The sequence below is a fragment of the Gymnogyps californianus genome, chromosome 2 (assembly GCF_018139145.2).
Source record: "Gymnogyps californianus isolate 813 chromosome 2, ASM1813914v2, whole genome shotgun sequence".
Classification (NCBI taxonomy): domain Eukaryota; kingdom Metazoa; phylum Chordata; class Aves; order Accipitriformes; family Cathartidae; genus Gymnogyps; species Gymnogyps californianus.
The window spans coordinates 133,408,197-133,436,085 of record NC_059472.1 but is presented as its reverse complement, the minus strand read 5'-3'; the positions used below and the strand labels follow the sequence as shown (position 1 = coordinate 133,436,085).

General features: G+C 40.3%; 1 protein-coding gene across 2 annotated transcripts in view; it reads left to right on the top strand.

Moving 5' to 3' along the window:
* The window catches only part of ABCB5 (ATP binding cassette subfamily B member 5), a 35,633-nt gene extending 15,657 nt beyond the window's left edge, over nt 1-19,976 (top strand). For both annotated transcript variants that reach the window (XM_050892838.1, XM_050892839.1), the window contains 15 exons: nt 947-1,117; nt 3,728-3,889; nt 4,365-4,604; nt 6,605-6,751; nt 7,211-7,315; nt 8,093-8,170; nt 9,290-9,373; nt 11,330-11,533; nt 12,386-12,486; nt 13,851-13,991; nt 14,452-14,608; nt 16,347-16,544; nt 17,469-17,675; nt 18,668-18,814; nt 19,348-19,976. In XM_050892838.1, coding sequence (XP_050748795.1) covers nt 947-1,117; nt 3,728-3,889; nt 4,365-4,604; nt 6,605-6,751; nt 7,211-7,315; nt 8,093-8,170; nt 9,290-9,373; nt 11,330-11,533; nt 12,386-12,486; nt 13,851-13,991; nt 14,452-14,608; nt 16,347-16,544; nt 17,469-17,675; nt 18,668-18,814; nt 19,348-19,545 — 2,340 coding nt within the window. In that variant the 3' untranslated portion in view covers nt 19,546-19,976. The remainder of the gene's footprint in view (nt 1-946; nt 1,118-3,727; nt 3,890-4,364; nt 4,605-6,604; nt 6,752-7,210; nt 7,316-8,092; nt 8,171-9,289; nt 9,374-11,329; nt 11,534-12,385; nt 12,487-13,850; nt 13,992-14,451; nt 14,609-16,346; nt 16,545-17,468; nt 17,676-18,667; nt 18,815-19,347) is intronic.
* Nucleotides 19,977-27,889: the final 7,913 nt, after the last annotated feature.

The window sequence follows — 27,889 nt, the reverse complement described above, 5'->3', positions numbered from 1 at the left end:
GGCTTTTAAAGAGAAGATCCAGAATTCCAAAACCCTTTGTCAGGAGCTGTCTGCACGTTCAATAGGAAATGGGGGGTGGAAGTAAACAGGTATGCCCTGAACCAAGGCCATTTTTAACAGGTGGGAGTTTGAGCTCTCCCTCTGCCTGAGATTCACAGCTTTGAGCGTTCTCCTAGCAGTAGGTGCCTTACTCCTTTCAGGGTGGGGGTGGGAAGTGAGATCAGTCATTCAAAATACATCCTCAGGAATGGATGATGATACGTCCTTCCTTTTGGTCGTGCAGTTAAAAAGACGTGGAAAAAGTGCCCACCTGGGATTTGATTTCAAATTCTTCTACTACCTCAGAGAGCTCGGCCCCCGTCTCTCAAGCATGTGCCATTTCTAGCGTGTCACTCTGGTCCAAGGTTCCTTCTTCTCAGGAAGAGTTTTTTGATCATATTTACTCTTAAACAGCTATATAATAAAAGACTACAGTGGACTTTGAGACTTGCCACTTTGGAGTGAGTGACACAGTCAGTAGGAACCAAGCCATGGCTCCAAGGAGGGTGTCTCAGGTTCAGAGGGGGTAACATTATGGGTCCTGGTGAGTGCCTATGATCCCAACCCTGTTGGAAAGGTAGACAGTCCTCAGTAAATACAGAGGTGCTTTTTACAGGCTTGTCTTGAGAAAACCCAGGGTTTGGAGCACTTTCTGAGCAAGCAGTAAAGAGCAAGACTTTAAAGAACCATAAGTTCAAAGTTAGGCATGTAAAGTATGTAATGGAGGTAGGAGGACTTGGCTAAGGGCTAGATGGATGGACGTAGTTGCATGTTTGCTCTGCCCATGCTCAAGTCAGCTGGATAAAGCTACCTCTTGTCTAGAAGCAGAGTACTTATGATCGCACAGAGAAGTGAGGATTTCATTTGAGAAGTCCCACAACTTCTGTTTTGTTTTCTCCTTTCTCAGAAATTTAACACCATGGTAGGGGAAAGAGGGGCTCAGCTGAGTGGAGGCCAGAAGCAGCGAATAGCTATTGCCCGTGCCCTAGCAAGAAATCCCAAGATTCTTCTTCTGGATGAAGCTACATCTGCACTAGATACTCAGAGTGAATCCATAGTGCAAGCAGCTCTCGATAAGGTAGGAGTCATGTTATGGAAGCTACCAGTCTCCATGAAAAGGTGCAACAGCACTTAAGAAAAATTAACATGCGATTTTCAGTGCAGATTTCCACTGGAATCAAGAACAGTGGAAAATGAAATTTGGACGGATGTTTCAATTTCAGTGTTTTAACAGGGAGTTATAAAGATCAAAATTTTACTTAGGAATCATGTCTATTTGGGATTTTTTTTTTTAGCGTTATTACTAATTGCCAAGACACTTACAGTCATGTGTAACTGTAACTTAGGTCTCCTGCACTCCCTTCCTCAAATCACAATTGTTCATTTGCTGGTGAAACATGGACGGCATCTTATCAAGGCCAGGTATCAGGACTGAGTGGCCTTTTTCAGTTAGATTAATAGAAATGTATAGTATAATATTCCTAGTATTCGTTCTTCATTGAACAGTTGCTTCGTAATTTTCAGAAAGCTCCTGGGATTTAGCCATTTTCTTTCTTTATGGAGACTGAATGCAAATCACAGAACAAAAGCAGAGCCAGTTACAAATACGGAGTCTCTGCTCTCCCCGACTCCCCGCCCCATGTTTTTTATCGGCCCCACAGCTCTAGGGTGGACGGTACTGAAAAGCAGAGCTGTCAGAGCAGAGCTTATGCCCATGCCTCTGTCCCATCAGCTCACAGTCCCTTCCTCGCAGCCCTCCTTCTTCAGCAGTTTCCGGCAAGATGTAGTGGAGCCTAAAGGCTTTGATTAAAAAAGAGCTTCATGGTTGGGCTGGAATGTTTTTTCATTTATCGAATATTTATTTTAATGAATTTTTAAAAGCTAAGTGAAAAATCCTGCCTTCCATTTCAGTAGTTATGCACAGAGAGATACGAGTTACAAGTATGACTCAAGGGAAATACAGAATTTACCACCTTCATTGCCAGTCAGTTTAAATATGAGGTAAAATGTAGCTGTTGGTTATATTCACATGACTGTACTGATATTATTAGTATTGAGGTAACATGTGGATGAAAAAATAATATTCATTTAATCTAATTTGTATATAAATGGTATTATTGCTGCAAAGTTAAGCACTAAAAGATTGCTGCTTCAGCTGTAATTTAGCTTTCTTCTGGATGTTCTTTAATTCCATGATCAAATACTGATCTTTTCCAGAAGCTTATTGCTTCATTTAGTGCATAACATGGAGGGAGATCACTCAGTTAAGGGGACTGTTCTATATACTCTTCCTCACCCTTCAACGTGTTCCCAGAACACACCAAAATGAGCCCTGACTCATCTTTTCACAGCTTTTTGATGTCCATCAATGTAGTCCCCAAATGGGATTTCCAAATTTCTTCTCAACATCCCTGAGTGGAAAAAGCGTTGCTAATATTGTTCGTTATTTTTACAGCTGAGGAGCAGACATATTAACCTCACAAATGCACACCGTTTCTGAGCGGTCATATGCAGATGCTTGTAGTCTGCTGTTTTTCAGATAACTCTGCATCTTTTAAAGCATTTTGCTTGTTTTGATGACAGCTCCCAGCTGCAGTGGTGAAGGCTCCACACCTCTGCGCGTTAGGGCACAGGCATGAAAACTGCACCAAGGCAGACCTCCTATGACAGGCTTTGAGTGACTTGCATCAGATCCATGAGAACTTGATGGCAGGTGTAGGGGAAGAATCCAAATCTCCATGGAAGCGTTCATCTACTGAAACTGTCCTCATCTTCTCCATGCCCCTGTTCCTGTGCCCATATGATGTACAACTTCTGTAGCAAGTAACTTCCAGCAGGCTCCTTGACTGCAGAACATATTTGTTGCATGAGGTCCCCTTGGATTTCTCCTCCTGCCCCCGAGCCACCATCTGCTCCAGGCGTCAGCAAGGAGGGAAGCCGCTCTCTCCAGCAGCCGCAAGCTGGCGTGGGCTCATTTGCTGCATGAGGACTCTGCGTGCCACTGGTCTGCGTGTTGGAGCTGGAGAGGGATGGAACATGTAACCTACAGAACTGAGGCTTCAGCGGCTCTCCCTGCCAAATCCCAGCAAGCCCCTGATTTGAGATGTAGCTTATTTCAAAAGACTGGGAGAGAGCTTTAGGGAGTGGCTAAAACCCATTTCTGACCCCAGATGTGCTCCACTCCTCTATGTTTTACTGCTAAGTCTTGTCAGAAGTCATGCTAATGTTACACTTCCAAAAATATGCATGGACAGTATGTAAAGAAAATATCCTTTCTTTATATACTAGCTATCCTAGCTTTATTTTAAGAAAGATCTAACTATTCTCACTGCGTTTCCCTCCCATGCATGCATACACATGGAAACACTTTATGGGCAACTTTAGCTCAAACAGTTCAAGTCTGGTAGAAAGTCAAATAACCTTAATAATAGCCTTTAATACCTGCATTGCCTGTCTAATAAGATTAATGCGGCTTTCTCTGCCTGAATTAGGCAAGTGAAAGTGTCCTTAGACTGCTAAACAAGAGACATGAAACCAGGAAAAAAAAAATCTGTGCTTTTTGAAGAAAGAATTCTTTTTAAAGTTTGGATTTATTTTATATTACAAACGCCTAAAATAACTTTGTTTTATTTCTGTGCTGTTTTCTTGCACATTTTAAGGTAAATTGCTTTTGTTGTTTTTCTGTAAGGCTCGGACTGGACGTACCACCATTGTGATTGCACACAGACTGTCTACCATCAGGACTGCTGACACTATTGCTGGATTTGAGAAAGGCGTCGTGGTTGAACAAGGAACACACAGTGAACTCATGTTGCAGAAGGGAGTCTACTATTCTCTTGTAATGCAGCAGGTAAGGGCAAATTTATTTATTTTCACAAAGTTGTGAAATGCTGGTATGTGGAGCCATTTTCTCCCTGTAGTTCCTGCATGTTGTCCAGCTGGCAGCTGCTCAGTCACTCTAGTCTGGGCACCGACACAGGCTTGGAATTCTTGGGGGTTTTACCCATAAAAGTGTTCCACGTTTACACAATCCAATATGTCAAAAACATAAGTGAGTTGAAGGCACAGACTACATAATTATGACATAACCACAGAATTGTTAGATTCCAGGTGGATTCCATAGACTGCTTAAAGAAAAAGAGGAAAAAAAAAAAAAATCAGGACCAAATAGTCTACTGCTCTGCCATTACAGACTGAAATATATGTGGCCCATAGGCAACAGTGATCACATGACTGAAACAGCAGTACTCATGAGAAAAAAAATTTTGCTCTTCCTTCTCCCTACTCAAAACGCCTTGTAATTGTATATCCTGAATTCTCACTAGGGTAGTAGCAATGATGTTCAAGATGATGGGACACCAGAAGAAAGTGAAGACACAGGGGCTGAGGAATATGAGGAAAATGACAGAAATGATCTTGTGGAGGAGCTGACTCTTCAAGACCATTTCGAAGAATCAGTGATCTCTGGGAGAGGCAGCATTCGAAGAAGATCCAGCAGATATAAAAGCAAGAGGTGCTCTTGTAAGAAAAAGTCCTCTGGAAAAAAGAAAAAAAAAGAGGTGGAGGTTGGTATTAAAACTTTAGTTTAGAATTTTAATGATAACATGTAAGCATAAACACAAAGCACATAATTTTAATTACTTTTAGATAGCTGGCTGCCATGCAACCTTTACTCTGGTGCTATTACAGTCAGTACTCACCAGGCTGAGTATTTGTCCTAGCAGTATGGGGACAATCATGTACGTCTTACCAAAAAACCTCACTTTAACACTATTGACTTAGTGTGGAGCTGGAAAAAACTTGTGCTGTTCATTTGTCATGCGTCATAAAATTAAGTGTATTATTTCAGTGTTACTGATGTTTTAATTCTATCTAATTAAAACGAGTTGTGAGTTTCATTTGCAGGATTCTTTACTTCATAGTACTCACTGTTGCAAATACTGGTGGATAATGTAATCCCCGGGGTGTACATACCAAGTTTTAAGGCACTTTGGAATATCATATTACATTTATGTCAAACGAAAAAAAAAAACCCAAAACCCTAACATTTTGAAGTGTATTCTAAATAAAAGAACCATTATTCTCTCTCTCGCTTGCTCTCTGTGTATGTGCTTTAAAACATCCAGTTCTGGAGGTTTTATTCAGATAAAACACTTTAGTTGACAAATGTCGTATAGAAATAAAAATCATATAGGAAGTTCAAGTTTTAGAAACAGAATTTTGTTTTGTCAAAGTTGAGTAAAACTTGCTCATAGCAATCAATAGGAGCAGATTTCTAGTGGACTTGGGATCAGACTTTGGGTAGGCAGCTCAACAGAAACTTGATTTTGTTTTTTCCTATTTCGTACTGCTTGAACTACAGCATTTTTTTGCATGAAATGTATTGGAAGAGTTGTTCGGCATTTTTGGGTTTGTTGGGGTTTTTTTTTACCTGGCTTCAGGACCCTTGAAGTGAAGAAATAAAATGTAAATCCTGAAGTAAAACCATGGATCCTTTTAAATCTATAGAAGTTAGGATCTCATCTGTAATACAGCATCTGATTTTTTTAAATACTTATGGAAGCCTTAGTGTAATTTGTATCTATCGATACTCCTTCTCACTAAAATATAGCTTCCAGCTAATACATATTTCAAACAGTACGAAGGAGCTGGATCCATTCCTATTATCACAAAAAGAAATTATGCAACTTCAAAAGATACTTTTTGTCTGTGTATTAATACTGCTTAAGACCTCAGAGGAAGTAGTGGGTGTTCATGCTCAAGGCTTCAGTATTCATCACATTCACAAAAAAATTAAGAAATCAAGCATCCAGTGGTTGTAATTATTTCAGAAAGCTCAGCCCACTTTTATGGCTGAGGCTTAGAGACCCTCATTCAGCATCCGAAACATGGGATAAAATAACCAGGAAGCAAGAGCAACTTACTTGTAATTCTGCCTAATATTTTGTCTCATTTCCAATGTTTTCATTTTTTGCTTTTCCAGAACTCCCCCTGTGGAGGCATAGGCACTTGAATAAATTAGTAAAGCAGAACAGGGCATTTTTTGTACTTTCAAAGGAGATGCAGGCTAACTGACTGTTACATATGCCTCTTTCATGCTTGTGGTAATGATGCATAGGCTATAGTTTGCAAAAGAGAAAGATGACCTCTCTACCCAATTGTATTACTGCCAGCCCACTAGCATTTAGCTGAACCAGAGGGATCTTTTCTGTGCTCTGAACAGTGAGACTTTTAGTTCTTTATAAAGATTCAAGTGTTAGTTGCCATTCATGGTGACCAGTCCTATCTGACTTTCAATGAACTGTCCTGGCCCTTCTCCCCTCATGACTTAGCCTTTTGTTAAGTTTTTTGCCTCCAAACTTTTACAGTGCAGTTGAAGTTCTAGGATATGAAACAGCAAAGCTGCAGATATCCAGCATGTTTGCTCACTCTGAGTGCACAGAGAGGGCTTTCAATAGTTTACCAAGACAGTTCACTACTTGAAGCCTAATGAACACCCACTGTCTGGGGAATTTCATGTTCTGCAACTTTCCAAGGAAAACCTGCACCTTTCCCTTTCCTGTAGGAAGAAAATCTCCCTGCTGTGCCTTACTTAAGAATTCTGGCTCTGAACAAACCTGAGTGGCTGTATGTACTGCTGGGAGTGATTGCTGCTGCCGTCTCAGGTGGGGTCCATCCTGCATTCGCTGTTATATTTGGAAAAATCATTGGGGTAAGTTTTGTTGGGTTTTTGAGGTTTTTTGTTTGGGTTTTGGGTTTTTTGGTTTTTTTTGCAAATGGATGTTGCAGTCCTGAGCCTCCCTCATACTCAGCCTGTTCTCCCTATGTAAGACTCTGGGTGGGATTCACTTGTGTAAATGGATCCAATGAAAAATGGATAAATGTTGGTGAAGTGACCCTCTAGAGGCAGAGCCTGGTGGAACTGCGTCTGACTAGCAGAGGAAAGAAGGAACAATAGTTGGAGCTAGGGGAACAAATTAGCGAGATGTAGGTTAAATGGAAAGCTGGACTGTCTTCTGGTCCTCAACAGAAAGTTGACTGCAGACTGATTTCAGGATCCAGGATACTTGCTGAGAGAAATTGAAGTAGACAAGCTTCTTGAGATGAAGGCTAGTTTATGTAACTGGCACTCATTGTCTACGTACTCATTTTTGTGTTTTTTCTTGCATAGGCTTTTCAAGAAACAGATCCAGAAAAGAGGAATAAAAACACGTTGGTGCTTTCTTTAATGTTTCTTTTACTTGGAGTGATTACCTTAGCAGCATACATAATCCAAGTAAGTGTCACTACACTGAAATGTTAGAAGTTCTTAACTCCCCAGCAGGCTGCAGGTGTAACTCATATCAATGTAGCCTGAGAAGCAAAACGCCAATCAGAGCTTACAAAATCACACAGAAGTGCCAGGGTTCTTCCTGAGATATGTGGGTTTTATGGATGTGTTTACTTAAAGACATATGTCCATACTTGCTGTTGGTTTAAATAAGCTACTGAAGGCAATGTGGATTCAGCATGATTGAAATCAAAGTTGAGGGTCTGGCCTTAAAAGTCAAAGTTAAGACTGACATTTCTCATTGACAGTCTGTAGGCTCTTGCCAAAGTAAGTATAAAATAGACTCTTTCCATAGCAGACGGTGTTTTTCACACCATCAAGCAAACTCCATCGTTTGTTGTCCTCTTATGACTGCTCCACAGCTTGCAGGAAACTGTTACTGCACATTGATGTCCATATCATAAAATACATTGATATGACTGCTGTGAGTGAATGTCTCTGGTAGCAGTCAGGGTAGGGAAGCCAACAACTAGATAGGCTGATTTATCTTCTAGTGCTGCTGGGGCATACGAATAAGGCATTACAACAAAGCTCCTGCCTTCTTTGCCATGTTGCTTCCTTTCTGTGGGAAAATAGTGTTTCAGGTTCCAGGAATATGAATGGCACTCTCTCCAAGACTTACATATGCGCAGGGGATTGTAGGAGTCATTGCTTTTGTTGTGTGGCTTTATAAACAGGATTAAAGCATCAGATGAGAAAATGCGACTCTCTTTCCTCCCCCAGGGATTCATGTTTGGGAAGTCTGGGGAAATACTAACGATGAGACTGCGCTCTTTGTCCTTCAGAGCATTACTTCGGCAGGTATGAATATGCAGCTAGGGTATCATGAGAGCCAGATGTCTTTTGCAGACTGTTACAAGTTACACATTGGGTTTTAATTGTGTGGTCTGGAGAAAAGAAAACAAAAACATATCTCTTCTACCACTAGCTTAGGAAAAAGTACAACTTTTCTGAAACTCTCCTAATCCATGTGCAATTTGGCTCAGTGCTGCTACTGCAAATAGTCTAATTTAGAAGGAGTGTCATTGCAAATGTGCATGTTTCTGGCATGCTGATATGCACACAGTTTGCAGCTGTCTGTGTGTGCAAGGATGACCAAAAAAGTTTAATCTTCCCTTGCTTGGGTGATCATGATGCAAGTATGTAATATATAGATTTTAAGTCTAATCTGTTTAGTTATTTAGATTTAAATCTACATACTGCAATCCGTAGCAATCTGATTTTTTTTTTTTACTGCAAAAAATTCAAATTACCCTATTGCATCAAGAATTACCCATGAGAAGAATAAAGTTACTTATATTAAATCTTTCCTGTTAATTTGTGTGATTTCATGTTACTTGCATAGAAGTTTTGAGAATGCATAACTTGGCACCCCACATCCCCACTGGGGACAAGAACCTGTGTGTTCACAGAAACTTCTGAAAGGGACTAGGAGAGGGAAAATTAGTGATTAAAAAAAAAAACCTGCCATAGCCTTTGGAGGTAAAAGGGCCTCATTTCCTCTCTGTATGTACAAATATAGATGAGCAATTGTTATTCTATAGTTAATGGAATAGGTAACTTGTAAGAAGAGAATAGTTAACCTCTTCAGGCCCAAGGAAGGACTGAGTAAAAGGGGTTTATAATAAAAGTTTCTAAATAAGCACATTCAGAAGAACATCACAGCTAATAACACTTTGGTTGTGAACAATTAGATGTTCACAACAGAATAATACTTCTTAAGCTTTTTCTTTTAGTTTACTTGGAAGCTGCTGCCTATAGAGGAATGATATTGCAGTTAGCCATCATGACTTGTGCTTCCATTTCCCTGTACGCTACCTGAGCTGAAAATGTTTGTTCACTTTATTAGTAGTCCTGATAAATCTGAAATATGGTAAGAACATGTAATTTTTTGAAACAAAAGTTAGTCTTTTCTTGCAGGAGGTTGGATGGTATGATGATCAGAAAAATGCTGTTGGTGTTCTGCTAACTCAGCTTGCTACAGATGCTTCCCAAGTCAAAGGGGTATGCTGATTCTTTTTTGTGTGCTTTTTACATATTTTTTTCCTTACAAATATTAATTGCAATTGGCAAGGGACACTGAGATTATTTCAGAACACAAGGTAGTAAATCTACCCTACAGACTGGCAAATGCATTTAGATAGCATGCTGTTGACACCTTGGAAATGGCTTCCCAGCTGATAATTTACGGGAATATCAAAAATCCAGCAGATGTTCATGTACCTTTCATTTCCCTCCCTGCAAGTCTTTAAGCTAAGTATATAACTGTAGACCACTTCACCATGCAAAGTGAAATCTGCATATGTGCTGGGGACAAGAATCAGTGGACCCCAGGTTTTTATACGCTCTGATGGGTGTCAACTGAGTGCCGTGAAGAGGTTGCATCTGCAGATGATACAAACCCTTACTGACCTTAATGAAGAGAATTCTTCTTCCCATCCCCACCAAATATGCTTCACACACAAGCAGACCAAACAGTAAGAAATAGCCCAGCATTAAGAAGAACACCAGGGAGGGCGATGGCCAAGGGAGGGAATGACTCAAGGCGCTGGTATGGGAGAGGTGACTCCTGGACACTGGCAGGAGAATATGGCAAATTCTGCACAATTCCTCCTACTGCTCACCTCATCAGCAGTTCTTGACAATCTGCCAAATGTCTCTCTGTTTCTTACTTTCTCCTTGAAAAAAAGAAATCACTGCAGAACTTGTGGGGAGAAAGTTTACTGGTTTGTTTTAAGATGTCTTTGTTTCCTTCAAATTTGTACATCAAAAACCCTTTAATCCCTACATTTTTCAGTCTTCGTAGACTTTTGTTTCTCTCTCCTGCTGTCCTTCCTTATGGGCTTGTAGTTAGAAAACAGTCTTTGACAAAACTTAGTCGTTTTCATCTTTTAAAGTTCCAGTTTGCTTCAGTGGCGTTGAACTATATCACCCTGTCAGGGCAGTAAAAAAGAGGGGTGCACAGGGTCCCCTAACTACAAAAGCCAACTGAGGGCATGAATTGGTCTCCAAAGCTATTGTGTTCTCTGGAGTGCTACAGAGTGTCAGTAAGTACCGTGCCTCATGCTGCGCTGGCTGAAGTTTCCAAATCCATCTTTATGTGCAGCCCCTAGAACATATGGCAACAATTCACCTTGGCATTGGTTTAATTATTACTATTTTAAATTTTATTGAACAAGAAAAGTCTTTTCAGGGCAGGAAAGTCTTTGGCAAAAGAGACAAGAATTTTTGCTTCCCGCCCAAGGATTTTTGTTTTTTCCATCAAGCCAAATTTTGGAAGATGAATTATTTCCACAGGGCTGTTTTCAGACCTTTTTTCTGCAGATCAGAGCCCATCCGGATGCTGGATGATAATCATCTCTCATTTTAGAAGTTCTTGATGAAAAGTTTACATAGGCTGGGAGGAGACAGGAGTTCTTCAGTATGAATTCATCTTTCCCACTCATTATCCCACTGAGATAAAGCATTTCTGCAGGGTGGCCAAATCCAGCTTTTTTTCTGAGAACCCAACCCCAGGTGCAGCAGTGTGAGAACCTGAGGATGAGTAGTTTCCACCACTGTTAGTGGGACAGGTCAATGGATGGCTGTTGTTAGAACAAAACCCCTCTTGCCTAATGCTGGGCACCCAACTGCCAACCTGCCCTACCATGACAGTGGCCACAGTCTTCTGTGCCTCAGATAGTGCGGGAAATCCCAGATACATATTTCATTAAACAACTACCATGACCAACTGTTTAGCCTACTTTAACCTCACTTGAAGGCCTGAATGCTGGCAGGTACGAGGAACATCTAGGAACAGTTACAGAAGTAGGTGCATAATGTCCACGTACATGACCACGTGTGGTTTCGTTTTCCAGCTGAACCGCTGGCCTTGACTATATAGCAATTTGAAGTGGTGATATAAGTAACAAAAAGAAAATCTAATGATGGATATTTTGGGGGTTTCTGGGGTTTTCTTAGGCAACTGGAAGCCGGCTTGGACTGATGACTATGACTGTCTTTACCCTTCTGACTGCCATCGTTATTGCTTTTGTATATGGCTGGCAGTTAACTTTGCTTATCCTGGCCTGCATTCCTTTTGTTATTGCTACAAATGCTGCAAGAGTTAGCTCTGTGTCTGGTCATGCCACAAAAGATCAAAAAGCTTTGGAAGAGGCTGGAAGAGTAAGTTCTCCAATTTTAACTACAGGGTTATGGTCTGAGATCACTTTTAAGGACAACATTGTAGCTATATTACAGCTGACTCAATTATCCAAGATAAATGAAGCGGGGAGAGGAGAGGACAGGACAGGGTGGGGGATGAAGGGAATGTTTATATATCCCCAAGAAAAGCAAAACATAGATAACACAAAACATCTGTAAATTAGGCTATAAAAATGCATTTGAAAGCCGCCATAGCGGACTTCTGGGCAGGGACGGTTTTAACAGCAGCAGCCCCAGCACTGGCGCGCCTTGTGCCTAGGGTGAGCAGCATAGCTCTGCACTGCTCTGTGCTGTGGCCAGAAGTGTTGCAGGGCTGAGCCACTGAGCCCTGACATTGCTGCTTTTTTATTCCGTCATAAAATGCAAACCATTAATGTGCTCAGGAGTTGCAGGGTACTGCCTTCATTCACCTGATAGCACTCTTCCAGGAGACAGCAGTAGTCCATGCAAAAGTGCAAGCTGTGTCCAGATGACTGGGGTTTGTTCCTGTTTTATTAAATATGGTTTAATTCATCAGGATCACAACCCACAGGTTAGGGCAGGGGCTGCTGATGCTTCCTGCATGCTGGCCCAAGGTTCTGAACTTAAATACATTGTTGGCTTCAGCCCCGCCTTGTCTTGTGACCGTGGGATGAACGGTCTCGTTGCTCCGGGCTTTCGTTCACCTGGTAATAGACCTCGATCTCCTCTCCTAAGCAAGCACTTTCTGATCTAAAACAATAAACGCTAGAGAAGAGATTGAGTGTTTAGGAGATATGTTGTAGATTGCAGTTGTAAGGGATTATCTCTTATTTGTTTTATCTCCCAATTTAGATTTCAACAGAATCAGTTGAAAACATAAGAACTGTAGCTTCACTGACCAGGGAAGAAGCATTTTATGAAAGATACATTACTAGTTTGAATGGTCCATATAGGTGGGATTTTTTTCTTTAATACTTCTTTCTTTGTACATTTTAGTCTTTCAGATTTGTTATAAATACATTTCTTGCAAACTATCCAGTACCCAAAAGATTGGGAAGGATATCAATAGCTGATTACATAGTTTTGAAATTTGTTCACTCAGTATATTTTAATATACGTTCTTAAATGCAGGGTGAAAAACATTTGAAGGATTTGCCTTTTCATTATACAAACACTTTATAAACTGCATTCTCTGCATATGTGGTACAGAATATTCTGTTTTCCTGTGTATGCCTAGAATATAGGACATACGTTCACTCCATTTCAGTGTATTGCATTGATACTAGTTAACTCAGGAACTGACAGTTAACTCCTATACCACACCCTTTATAACATAAATCAATTTTATTCCCCTCATATGACTTTAAAACCTTGAAATGAACTTCGTATGTTTCCCTTGTTTGACCCGCTACATCCCACTGACTCGTCTGCACTGAAACGCATTCAAATCATCAGGGATGCCAGATTTTTCTAGCTCCATTTTACTTAAACAAAATAGCCTAAAAATCTAATTTGTTTCTCTCCTCCTTCGAGGTAACTAATGCAAAAGAAGGAATTAAAAATGATTCATTGTATAATCTGTCCTCAGCCAAAACAGTGTTAAAATTCAGTGGCTGGTGAACTGGTAATACCCCAGATACGGGCAGGATGCTCGCCTGGACTGTCAAAGGTCTCTGATTTACAGCTCAGACTAGAAAGGAGATTTCCATTTCCTCAGAGAGCATCCTAAACCATGAGGGCAGAGAGTCCTCCAGACTCTGATTCAGTGTGCATTCAATTAGTTACACAAAATGAAACTTCTCCAGAAGGATGGATTGAGAAATAGAGGCTTAGTCTGAATCCTTGCGGGGATACCCAGCAATACGTCCCTGCTCCAAATCGGGATGAGAGGTCTCTGCTCGGATGGGAAGACCTGGCGGAAGCCCGCAGGCAGCTCTTAGGCTGGGCTGGAGCCTGCTTGTTTTCTTAATAAAATGGGTCATATGTGGTAGTTATTAAATTTTATTATTTTTTCTTTAACTGCTCTCATGACCTGCCCTGCTATAGAAAAGCAAAGAGATTCAAGATAGCATAACTGAGGATGAAGGATCTCATTGCTTTCTGTCCTAAGGGCAGTTCCATGTCACGATGCAGGGTGCTTTTAGGGTCTGGCAGGGGTTGTTTGTGAGTGTGCATGTGTTCTGGGCTGATTTGTTGTGTTTTCAGGGGGTGAGCTGTATTGCTTGAGAAATTTAACCTGGAAATCTGGCCATCCCCCAGCCAGTGTCCGCTGTTTCTGTTTTACAAGTTATTTATGGAAAATCTCTTCCTTTATCAGAGATTCTCTGACAAAAGCCCCTTTCTATGGATTTACCTATGGAGTAGCTCAGTGTGCAAACTACTTTATTAACGCGGCAGTCTTCAGATTTGGGGCATGGCTCATTGCCCATTGCCTGAGCAACTTTGAAAATGTATTTATGTGAGTATACTTTATAAAATGTAAAAAAAAAAAAAAAATACATGGGATAGCAATTTCAATGCATGCAAATTATTTCATCAAATTACAGAGGTAATGGGGCATAAAGATTCAGGAATTCAGTCTGGTTGGGAGCACAGTTTGGGCAGAAGGGCTGTTTTGGGGAAAGGTGTGTGGCCATGCTCAGCACACCTACTCTGGAGAAGTCTTTGCTGTTTGACCTTCCTTCCAAGCAGAGAGTATTGCATAGAGAAGTGATGTGACACCACTGCTCGTCTATAAAGTGGTTATAGGAACAAATAGAACTTCCTAATACTGAATGAGATTTTGAGGGGTGAGGAGCTCCAGAAATGTCATAATCTAAAGATGCTAAAAAACTCTATTCTGAAAGTTCGCTTTACACATGAGGAAAACAATGCATTGTTCTACTTGAAATGAATGATGCTTTGTCTTTTGTTTTTAGAGTCTTCTCTTCCATCATATTTGCAGCTATGAATGTTGGTCAGTCTGCTTCCCTGGCACCAGATTATGGCAAAGCTAGAATGTCAGCCCAAAGGATCTTTCAACTTTTGGACAGAAAACCTCTAATTGATAGTTACAGTGAAGAAGGTGAAAAATTGGTAAAGGGTTTTGGTTTGTTTTTTTTGTTTGGAGTTTTTTGGGGGGGTTTGGGTTTTGGGGTTTTTTTCAGAAAAATGTTGAAACAAACTAAATTAGTAATGTTTCATTGTCTGCAACTGTATTCATAGCTTCATTTTTTTTTTAGGGTGTCACAAAAGACAGACAGACATATAAAATAGTGGTACTAACTCATTAATTTTGTTTTTTAATGGACCATATTATTTCTGTTTTTCAGTCAGAAGTGTATAGCCTTAAATGCAGTTTTGCTCTGAATGAGCTAAAAAAAATACTTTTCATTCTACTGACCCACATCTTAAATGGTTTCAGGAAAACACTGACAATGTCAGTTCCACTAACAGTTGCATTGTCTTTGTAAGGCTTTACAGGAGAAATAAAATACAAATGCATTTTTCTAATCTTTTTGTAGATAAGAGAGACTAGTTCCCTCAGAGACAGAACACTTTTGCCAAAAGCCATCCTCTTAAAACTGTGGAAACTGTTACAAGTAAAAATGTGCTCTTGTGAAGTCAAAACTAACTTAATGAATAATCTGTTTTGCCCTAAAGTGGGGGAGGGAGGCAGACGGACAACAAGGAAAAAAAAACAACAACAAGAAAAAGGAAAAAACCAAAACACACTCAAAAAATCCCCAAAAACTCACCTCTAAACCAAAATTGTCATTAAGGAAACTCACCTCAGCACTTGTCAAATTTCTGCATGAAATGCTTTCAGTTTACGTGATCTGGAAGGATTACATTTGCACATTCATCTAAGTTTAAAATGAACTTCCCGTGTAGGTTTTAGATGGTAGCCCCTACTCAGGAAGCCATAATCCAGTTTCTATAACTTTAAGCTTATACACAGGATTTTCAGCCTTTTAAAGTTATGAGCACACTTACATATCTTCTTGAACCAGGGTCCTCCAGCACAGTCGTTGAAAGATTTGGCAGAAGGTCCCTGGTAAAATAAAATTTAAATGAAAATATTTCTAGTATAGACTGGACTTGAATACTAGTGACGCCTGTGACTTCAGCAAAGCAAGGCTTTGAGCCCATCAAATTAGATCATCAGCTGCTGTGAGAGCACTGATACTAGTGGTGCTGCTAGTATGTGCATAGGGCTGGCTCCTGCCCCAAACAGCAGGAGAGGCAATAGCATTAAAGTGTGCCCCCTTTCTTCCACTTGTGCTTGGAAATCGGCCTGGCTAGAATGGCTAATTAACAACTATCATTGCTTTTTAAAACACAGCTTGTTCTACATGCCTGTAAATTACCTACCGAAGAATTTAGCTCTGCTATCTTAATAGCTGATCTTGACCTTGTGTTACATTCCTTCAAATTGTGCTGCCTGTAGTGTGAGATCAGGAAAGCAAATGCTATAGATTGTATCAAGGGTAGAAGTGCCTCAATTACATGTGTCAGAAATGAAAAATATTAATGTTGTTTATTTGTCTAAAGATATTCTTTTCAAAGGTGAAGTGAAAAATAGACACAAGAGATGCAGAAAACTGTTTCTCCAGAAGGACCTAGTGACTTACATCTGCAGATCATCCCATAAATAATGATACTACACTCAATCCAATATGTAATTTAAACGAACTTCAAAAGCAGTTTTGAAAACACCCTCCCAAACTTTCTTGTCAGTTCTCTCACTTTAATAACCAAGTCTTACAAGTGTTATTATAGTTAAAGCTAATAAATGCTAATATGAGCATGTGAACTCTCTATTACTTTTCAGAGCAATTTTGAAGGCAACATTGAATTCAGAAACATCCATTTTGTATATCCAACAAGGCCAGAAGTTCAAGTTTTGCAAGGACTCAACGTGAAGGTTAACAAAGGACAGACTCTGGCATTAGTAGGAAGCAGCGGCTGTGGCAAAAGCACATCCATTCAGCTCTTGGAGAGATTTTATGACCCTGTGGAAGGACAAGTGGTAAAAATAGACTTGTATGGCTATTAATAACAATTAAATCTACAGAACTGTTTATCTTCCAAGGTTTCAGAGGCTTTAAACAATCCTGGCAATATCTCTGGCGAGATGCCTTTTTTAGAGGTGTGGGTTACTGAAGTTGTGGCTCCAGTGGAGCTGTAGACAACCTCAGGACCCCTGTCATTGCCTGCCCCGTGCATTCGCCACACGTACCAGTGCTGGCACCCATGTTGGCACGGTGTGATGGCTCAGGGTGCAGATCTCACCGGGGAAAAGAATGACTGTGTCAGGCTGCGTTGCCTCCCCAAAGCTGCTCACAGCCTGGTCACACAGGGGCATAACGTTCACATCGCTTGCTTGTCAGTGTGTAAGTCATCTCGCCGATGTGAATCCACACTTTAGTGACATAGATACATGCTTCAGATAATACAAATATAATCCCATAGGGATGCTACTGTGTCACCGTCAGAAGGTTGCAATGGGCTTTTTGACGCAATCTCTGTTAATGGGTATAGAAAGTCCAAAGAAACCTACTGGGAGGTTTTAAGATTGAGTTAAAGGCCTACAGCTGAGAATATTTATTGTTGTGTTCAGCTTCTTAGGGACACGCTTTCCCGTGAGGTTCCCAGTGCTTCTTGTGGTCAGTAGGGCTGGAAGGACTACAGGAGCAGCCTGTGATCTGCACTCTGTTTCTGTTTGCTGGGAAATGGAAGCAAAAACACATACAAAATTAAAAACTAATGAAAGGAAATATTTCATCTGTACTGCCGGTTCTTTTCCATTTTGCATGCAAAATTTACTTGATTTCAGCTGGGAATCTAGCATGTAACAGGTTTCCTCTTACAATTTGTGTTTCCTGTTTACAGTGTGTATCTGTGGATGAGCTCTGTAGTGAACTTGGCATCATTTTTCTGTTGCTTTTTCTAGTTAGCAGATGGATTTGATACCAGATCTTTGCATTTACAATGGCTGAGGTCCAGACTGGGCCTGGTGTCACAGGAGCCCATTTTGTTTGACTGCAGCATTGCTGAAAATATTCGCTATGGAGACAACAGTAGGGTGGTTAGTCAGGAGGAAATCGAAGAAGCAGCTAAAGCAGCAAATATTCATACCTTCATTGAAAAACTGCCAGAGGTAAGAGATAGTGATCTCTTCACAGTGAGATTAGATCCTTGGAATGATATGGAGAAATCTAGGTAATGCTCACTTACATAGATCAAATTAAAAATAAACATTTTTGTTTCCCTTAATAGGAAAAAGTATAGAATTTATTTTAAAAAATGTCAGTGTGTTTCAAGCTTAAAATCCTTCTTAGTTTGTTCAAAAAAAGCCAATGTTCCAATTAATATAGTGGCAGGCAAAGCAGAATATGAGGGGGGAAAAATAAGAGGACACTCTATATACAAATAAATCCTCATAATTTTATTGAGATTTTTTCCTTTGACAGCTGAAACTTCTCAAGTTACTCTGAGAAAGACGATTTTTTTCCTAAAATAATTCAGTAAAACTAAATGCTCTATTTCTAATTGGATGGGCATGCATGTTTCTTAACAAATACGAAGGGGCAATAAATCAAAAGTGAATGACGTGGCATTTGACCTTCATGCCTGCCAAAAATTTGGTTCTAACAAGGAAAAATGCTTTGATAGTTTGTTTTCGCTATAGTTCTGTGTAACTTGAAAATGATGTAATGATGCTGAAAAATATTTCATCTTTGTTACTACTAATGACATTTGGGATTCTTTATTCACAGTAACACAGGATCAAGTTCTTCATGTATACGTCAGTAAGCATTAAATCTCTAGTTACTCTTATGATCACATGCTCATGGGTAGATGCCTGTGGACACCTTACTGCTTTATCACTGGTGGTACCATTCAAGACCTATTCCAGTCTTTGGGGAAGTAAATTTTCAGACCTGGTATAACTATGTGTGGCTGTATATATAACTGTTTATACTAGAGGTGTTTATAAAACCTTAGCCTTATTAAAACCACTTGCGCTATTCTTTTTTTTCAAGATGGAAATACCTAATCATTTTTGTAGCCATGCATAAAATTTTACTTTTCTAATCTTCCTTCTCTAAGAGTATTCACAGGCTTTCTTTTTTAATTTTTAACATCCAGAAATATGATACCCGGGTGGGTGAGAAAGGAACACAACTATCTGGAGGTCAAAAACAAAGAATAGCAATTGCCCGTGCTCTGGTCCGTAATCCTGCCATTCTGCTTCTGGATGAAGCTACCTCTGCTCTTGACACAGAAAGTGAAAAGGTGAGTAATGATTATTACGTGAAATATATATGTCTATGTACATGGCTAGTTGCTTTCTGTAGAATAAAATCAATGCAAACATGTTGCAAATGCTCGGCTGTGAAACAACAGGGCAGGTGTATCACGGTAGCTTTTCAAGCAGCAAGCTGTGAATTGAACGACACTAGGAAGCTGTGCATATCTACTAAATAAACAAGTAGAAAAGCCCAAAACTTTAAGTAGAAAACACCATGGGGAGCTGATACTCTTCAGCTATCTTCCTATTAGCTGTATTTGATGGTAAATACTGAATTTGTGTTCTGACCCAAACTGGATGCCCAAGAACCCACTTCTCAATCTCGCATGCTCGTTTCATCAGTCTCACTGACCTCAGTGAGAAACTCTGTTGAGTAAGGGTCTTGTGTATGTACTGACTTGTATATCCGTGAGAGATATATTCAGGTGATAACAAAGAGTAAGAAATCAAATGTGGTTCCTGTGACAAGTGAAAGCTTTCCAGGTGCTAACAGCATTTTCACGACATCTGTGTGCAGATCGTCCAGAAAGCTCTGGATAACGCCCGGCAAGGTCGAACCTGCATCGTCATTGCTCACCGCCTGACGACCGTACAGACTGCAGACATCATTGCAGTGATCCAGAACGGCAGGGTGGTTGAGCAGGGCACCCACAGCCAGTTACTGGCAAAGGAAGGACACTACTATGCCCTTGTAAATGCACAAATCTCTAATTAGTACTGTTTGCAGATTGTTTTGATTTTTTTTTTTCCTGTGAAGACATAAAAAGCTTACAGAGAATTAATGTTGGCTGTGTCTGTGCTGATGGAGCAAGGTGGGTCATGGAAGGTGCACGGGGGAGTTCCAGGGGCTGAATCTGCTGGGCAGTTGTGGGGATTGTGTGATCTGGAGGGAGCCAGACCTAGAGTAGTCTCATCCACACCACAGCTTAGGTGGGGCACCCTGCTCTCGCTGTCCCCCCAAATCCTGGCCATAGACCAGGGCAGTACCAGAGTATGACAGTGGTTAAGCATCATGGATAAGCAGTGAGCTGGTGCTTGTGCTTGCCTGTTGGGTTTCTTCACCAGCCAGATGCAGCCGTAAAGTCTTCTTAATTAAAGGTGACTGTCAATTCTTACTGATTGCTGAGATTCCAAATAAAGGCATTTGTATTAAATTTAGAGAGAAGGGGTTGAATGTGTGGGTTTGTTGGGTTTTTTCCCTACTTTATGCCACATTTCTACTATTACTGTGCTTCACACGTTTCTTGGAGATTCAATATTCTATTTCAGATTATAATTGTAATAGTTACGAGCTTTCCATATAGAGATAAACTGACATAAAAGATACCATTGTTTTGTTTCATATTTTTCAGTTGCTGACCTAACAGAGTGTAATCACTCTTTGCATCCATCAGGGTAATTTCAAAAGTCTTGCGGGGGAGCTAGGATGGCTTCTTTTGGAGTGGACTCATGTTAGCCATGTAAATAGCTTTTCTTAAAAAAAAAAAAAAAGAAATTAAAAAGTTGTTTTCAATATAAGATCCTTTATTTTGAATAAAGGTGGCACTTAGGGACATGGTTTCGTGGTGGACTTGGCAGTGTTAGGTTAATGGTTGGACTTGATGATCTTAAGGGTCTTTTCCAACCTCAATGATTCTATGATTCTATGAATAATTTTAAAGATTGAAGTGTTGGCAAAACTCGTTTACACATGTGCCTTAATAATTGGTTATTCCTCTGATATATTCCTCAGGGTGCTGCAATACATCCTTCAACAGTTGAAGAATATGTACTGTGTAGTCAGAGTGACTCAGCAGCTGTGTTTTTTTGGCTGGTTAAACTCAATTGCAGCATTTTAATTTTCCAAGGCTTTGCACGTGGCTTTGGGTTACGATTTATGGCCTGGAGCAAGCTGCAGGACTTTATAATTTCCAGATAACTCTGCTCAATTGTAGCAGACAAAACTTACAGTAATGGCTATCTCCTTTGCTCATTTCAATTGTTTTCCGGCATCAGGATCCATGAGGGGAATAAAACACACAAAAGAAAACGAATTCTGGTCTCAGCTTTGCCAAAATAAATACAGTTGCTCTCGCTCACACCATTTTTCTCAGGGACTGTTACAAGAGGAGTTATCACTCATTCAGGCACCCCTCTTGTGTGACTTCTTCACTTTCTTGTGATAGGCAGATATTACAGGAGCTGCTGCCCTTATTACATTCCCAATTATCCAATGTGGGCTCCAGTTAATTCCCTTTTCCCTGTTTGGTTTCTGCATTAGAATTAAAATTACAAGCAGTAGAGTCTGATTCTCAGTTTTGAAAATAAAGTATCTTCTTTCTTAATCCAGAAATCTTTTGGGGAAAGAAAGAGTTATTTCGTACTTTTAGGTTAGATGTATATATGTTTTTCATTACAATTGTGATGAATAATAATTTTTTGTAATATTACAATTCATTACAATTTATTGCAGTAACAATTAAGTAAGATGAAGTAAAAATGGGAAATCAATTTAAATATATAAATAGAGGAGATAACAGTCACTAAGCTAAGGCTCTGTAACATAATGAATCATCTAACATCTGGGGCTAGTTAATGGAGCATCTTTGTGGAAAATACTGCATTCACATCCATGCAGATAACGGAGAAGAATTCAAAACGTGCTTCCTTCCCACCAGCTTGGAATTATTTACTAGCACAGGGGCAAGAGAAGTCAGGAAATATGCACTATTTGACCTGGAAGGTGCTGAAAGAGCTGCAGCATGGTCAGCCTAGAAAAATAAGTTCTGTGACTTGTGTTTCCCCTTATTTGCTCTTTCAGAGGTCATCATTACCTACTGTGGAAAGAAAAGTGACTACACTTGCATCCCTTTTGGCTTGTCCCTCACCCTTGTTTACATAGAGCATTCTCATGCTGCAATAGCTGGACAGACTCAGTACCAGCTATGTATGTTAAGGATTGTTCCTTATGGAAAGGTAGGCGTGGGTTTCGCTTGGAGCCAGAAGGTAGCAGGTGCTGATATCGTGATGGAGGGAGCATGTGTGCACCGCTCTGGGCTGTGGCAGCCAAGTGGGGAAAGAGCAGTGCCTGACAGCTCTGCCTCGGGAACGTCCTCTGCTCATACGTGATTAAAAGGGGGAAACAGAAAACACAATTGAAGTAAATACTGTTGATTTACTTAAGTCCACAAGTGAGATGTTATGTAACATACGGACATATTTTACTGATTTATCTCAATACAAACATACTAAAAGCCACTCATATCACAGCCCTCTTTAAAATATCAGCTACAGACCTGAGAAAAACAGCAGACAAAAGCAAGTCCTACCCAGCACAAAAGAGATGGTGAGCAAGGAAACAGAGCAAAATCCCAAACATCTGTAAGAATGACAAAAGAGCACACTACTGCATGTCTGCTAAAAGACAGACTGAGCTGGATGACTTTACTGACTCCATGAGATATAAATAGATTAATATGCTCAGTTTGTAGGCACTAATAACAAACTCTATGCTCTGATGGTTTATTTCAGACCATCCAAGTCACGTTCCCAGCTGGATATGCCCATAGAGCTTGCAGACTGGCTGTGCTCCGATTAAAAGCAGACCTACATTCAGAGACAAATGTATGTTAAAAGCACCTTTTCAGCACCAAACCCTAGACTGATATAGAGATCAAAAGAATTAGCCCTGACAGAAAAGAAAAGCCTATGAGGACACATCTTAAGAGCAGAGGATTTGTTGGCTCCATCACTCTCTGTCCTGTGCTGCTGTCTACCCCAGGTGCCAGAGTTAAAAAAAGACTTCCCTATCCCTTCCCAAGCAGGGGCTAGTGTTCTCCAAACATGCCCACAATACAGTGAGTCACTGCTGGTGTCACTGGGGACCTCATCCCTAAAATGAGTGCCATGAGGATAGTGATGAAGGAAACATATCAGCCCATGCTTGTCAAGGAACACCAAAGGCCTCATTCATGACTAGACAAGAAGCACTTAGCCCAGACACTTGCTTTATGCCAGCACTGATCTAAGCCTCCTACGGAATTATTAAGGTATGATGTCCCAAAAAAGAGAGCGAAGACTTCAGAGGAGGCATTCATAAGGGATTTTGGAGAAAGAATTGAGTGTTTCTTAACTACTTGACTCCATTGTAGTATCATACATAGCTGTTAAATTTGATTAAAACTTTGCAATCATAAGTCTAGTTACAACATTAATTACTAATGCAGACTGAAGCCTCAGAGATGGGATAAGCAGTTGACAGAAGCATGTGAACTAGAGGGCAGAGAACTCAATTATCTTTATGGCCTCAAAGAGTTAATTGTCCTCGTGTTTGTATGAGCATTGGAGTGCACCAGTCCCAGTGGGTGTGGATGTTTCCCATTCCTGGATGTGCTATTTCAGTTTGAAATACCTGTCGGCAACTCAGGAATAATGCTGTTTGCAAAACAGTAAATTAATATAATGTTTATCCTCACATGTTTTTTCCCAAATGTCTGCTTCCCTCTGCAGCCTATAAAATTTCAATTTATATTCATCTGAAGCCTGTAAAGTATGCATCCTCATAAAGAAGTTCTTTAATAATGCTGGTTGTATGGCAAGAAGGAAAGCTTTTGTTAAAATTGCAATTCACAACCCTTGTACTTTTAGAAACGATCTTCTTTTTTTGAAAAGTGGGGAGAAAAGAACAATTGGAGTTCTTCTAGGGTTAGCTGAAATACTAGTACATCAGTGTGTACCTGGATTAGATTTATGAGTTTAAAATTTAAAATTAAAATTGCAAAATTCTGTTAAACTATCTGTGGCAGGCAATACCTAACCTGTCCTTTCTTGGCTACCATCAACACGCATTGTACCGCCGACTTTTCACTTACGTGTTTGCCAGTGGGAATGTGTCTGGCTGAGGGAGAGCTCGCAGGGCTCTTGTCATACTGAGCTGTAGGAAAATTCCTGTCACACTTGGGAGCGGGCCTATTTAAATGTTAATGGTTGGTGATTTCACCTAATTAGTAAGGGAAATGTTAAGAAACTATGCGGGATCGTTAAGGTCTGCTCACCTGACATTGCTGGAGGGTTTGAAGTGAAACTGCTCTCCTGGACTGTGTCTGCTCTAGGAAAATAGCTGCCCTTGTAACACGGGTAAAAAAAAAAGCCAGATCTTGATCTGCTAGATCCTACCATATAGATATCAGTAGGACAGCTGATAACCTAGTGCCGATGGAGTTTGGATTTCAAGGGTTAAATATCTTCTCTGGATGAGGCTTGTGCCTCCCTTTCCATGAATAAGCATTTTGTCACAGCAATGCTCCAGCTCTGCCTGCATTTAGGGCTCACTGGCTGCCTGCTACCACGGGCACTCTACACAGGGAACTCATTTTTTCTAAGGAGAAACAACCAAAAGCAGAAGAGTTCATACAGCTTATCTGGAGCCATGGTTGTGTCTTGCTGAAGCAGGAAATAAAGTGACAGCTTTTCCAAGGTATTTCCAAGCTCTTCTGTTTGCAAATGGACTTGGATTATACTGGAGAAATGTGGCTTGGCAGTCACTACAGCTATATCCAAACTGTATGTGAACTGGTCAAGACAGTGGATGAAAGTCAGTACATTACTTGACCTCTTTCCATGTATCCATACTGCTGTATGTAAGACAAACTTGACTTCTGTAAAACACATCTTCTCCATGTCTGAGACATTAAGGTGTTTCTAAGATCTTCAACATAGTTAGGCAAGCAGAGAAATAGCTAGGCAACAAGGCCACAAACAGCATATATACAGTTTCTTCTTGTAAAATATACTTGAGGGGCTTATTTTGTTAAGTCCTGATCCTTAGGTACTTGTAAAGGACTGATAGTTTTCCATGCAAAGGTGGAAGAATCCAGTTGGCTCGCTATTCTTTATCAACCTCCAGCTGCCCTATATATAAGCCTTAGCACAGATTGCCTATCGCCCTGACATTTTCCAGGGTTATAGCTCTCCCTGACTGTTCTCTTCCAGTTGTCTGGGCTGCTTTTCCTCCTCAAGCACCTTCCCTAGTGCACACAGCAGATGCTGCACCATGTGATCCGATGCAAAAGGACAGACAGAGATGAGAGGGGAAGTGCCAAAAGCAATAGCAATGCAAAAGGATTACTTTCTAAAATTAACAAAAATTTCTCAGCAGAAGACTGGTCATTGCTCTCAGTAAGTGAATAATTTACACTGGATTGCTTCCATCTGCCTCTGTGCTGTGCTTTGTCATCTAGACTGCAGGCAGCTCTTATCTACCTGAGACCCTAGCAGTCATCTTCTCATTTCAGCATTTATTGCCTACCTGGCGCATCAGCAGTTATGTCCAGAAACTATTTTCTGAAGCATGTCTTTCCGTCTGGAAATAATAATTTGCTGTGCCCTTAGGGAAGCTCACACATTCGCTCGAGTTATCCCTAGCCTGTCCAATGACATCAGTATCACATGCTCCAAAGCAAACTCGCTAAGCCTTCCTGTAATTCTCCTGAAGACGCCAATCTTTATTTTACTGAATGGTTTCACAGAAAGATCTTTTGAAGTCATGTTAGCTCAACAAACAGATTTTGCGGACTTGTTTGAATTGACCATTATATATTTCCTTGCTCTGCTCTTTCCATAGGAGTAACATCCTCATTTCTTTCTAATCATTATGAATATCATCTGTGACTTCTGCCCTCTCCTATGTTGTCCAAAGCAAAACCACCTTGCAGTTAATCACCACTAGAATAGTTCCTTTTGTTATGGTCCTTGAGGTTTGAAAGAATGACCTGAATATGGCCATTTTTGTGGAAATAATTGTTCAAGTTCACCTCTGGTTGCAAAAGTATATCCTCAGTATTTGATCCACCACAGGCAGCATTCCCAGAGAATGCACATGGTATTCTACCAAGAGGGAAACAAGGGGGAAAGAGGCACTGCCGTGGGACACTTACCACTCAACTGCAGACATTTAGGGCTGAAGCAATCAATCAGATTGCCTTTAAAGCACTCTAGGATATGACTCATTTGTTTCCAAATGTCTGTCTGAGCATGCCGTGAACTACACCAGGGAAGCACCTATTTCTTACTGTAAATCTAAATGGGGAGTCTCAGATTTTGTTCAGATGACACATTTACATTAGGTGAAGGGAGTTCCACTCCGAATGTCTGATCTTTCTTAAAGAGATTGCTAGGTTAGCTTATCAGTCCTGCAAATAATTTTTGGAGGTCCTGACTGGAAAGGCACTGGGGAGCGCACTCTTGCAGACAAGGAGTGCTTCGAGGAAGAGGAAGGGCCTCTGCAGCGCAGGAGGGTGAAGTTTCTTCGTCTAGGTATTAGCAGTGCAAGAAGGTTGGAGTGAAGCACAAACATTCAGGAAACAGGAATTATTTATCCTGAATGTGTAAGATGGAAAAGAAATTTACAGATTGCAGAAGCATCCAAAATGGCTTATAATAATGAGTGAATTAGCAGAATCTGGATTTTTTTCATTCTTGGATGGCATGATGGGAATTTTAAACAAGGGGTTAACGTTTTCAGGGATCAGAATAAATGGTGTCTCTCTGACAATTGCCTGTTTTTTATGAAACCACACTAAAAATCGTAAGTGGAGTTCACATTTTCACATCTGCTATTCATATGAGCATACACCTGGCAATGTAGTGTGTGTGTTGCTTCAGAGGAAACTCAACCACACAACTATCACTTTATACAGCACTAATGGTCTTGGTTATAAACCCAGGACATGTGTTTTATTTACTGTAAATGAAGTGTATATCAGCAACACTGAATACGAAAATGAAATTTTAATGGGCCACTTTTATGATGGAAGAGCAATGTGAAGAGACATCTGTAATGTGATTTACTTTTTAATATTCAGTAATGTAGTTTTAGTTGGAACAAATAGGGTTCCCAATAAAGACTCGCATGACTACTTTCTTCAATTTCTTATTTCACACGTACTTTGAGACCTGGAGCAAGTTTTTCCATGAATTGATGCCAATCCTTTTGGGACTCTTCCAGTGTTATGTTTTAATGTTTCTTTCTCTCTCTCTCTTTTTTTTTTTTTTTGGGGGGGGGGTATGTCTTAGTACCTTGCTATAATTATTTTACACTTATACATTTGTTTGCACAGTGTGATAAAGTATATTGATTCTGATAAATTTGTCTGCATCCACCATCATTAAATAATCTTTGCATCTATAACTTCTTAATTGTTTCTCACAAATACACAGTTATGGATGTACTTTTTCTGAAAGAAAATATCTAATCTGCCCCATTTATGGAAGAGAGGAAAGCATACACTTTGCAATATATATGAGTATACTTAAATGGATACGTAGTTTTATATTTCTAAAATATATATTTGTGTCTATTTCAATACATTAGAGATTGCTTCATGATGAGAAGTGTGGAAAGAATCCAAGCAAAAATTCAAATGAATCATGGGAAAATTCCATTTGCTTTCAGCATTTTAGTTCAATCTTGCAGACTCAAAAGTAGCTTTTTCTTCTGACAGTCATCAAGCTTTGATGATGCAATTTCTTTTTTCAGCTTAGTCAGACACTTAAGCCATCACTCTTGACTCACATACTGCACTTGCCCACATGATGTTAGTTGCTCACGCATATTTATTCCATTTTTCAGTAGATAAACCTTTGTTAACTTTTATGTCTAGGCCTTTTAGCCATACCTCCTGGGAAAGCAATTAAACTCCTTGCACTTGAAAAGCCCAGACAGCTCACACTATGAAAGCACCAGCAGGTCTGTCTGGACCCCAGAAGCTGCCCCCTGGCTTCCACGAGAGATGGTATTACGAAAAGCTACACAACCCAAACCAGCTTCTCTGAAAACACTTCTTACAGCAAAATTAAACTTCTCCTCATCTTGCTGCTTTGCCAGAGGCTTGCTTTCTTCCAGAAAGTATAGCTTTCCTGTGAAGGCTTCATATTTTCATTCTTCCACCATCCATCCCACAGTTGCACATAGTTCTCAGAAAAACTTCATTCTTCCCCCAGCCATCCCACAATTGCACATTGTGCTCAGAAAAACACAGGGGCAGCAGTGCCCCGCTGCTGCTCTGGACCCCAGTCAGTGC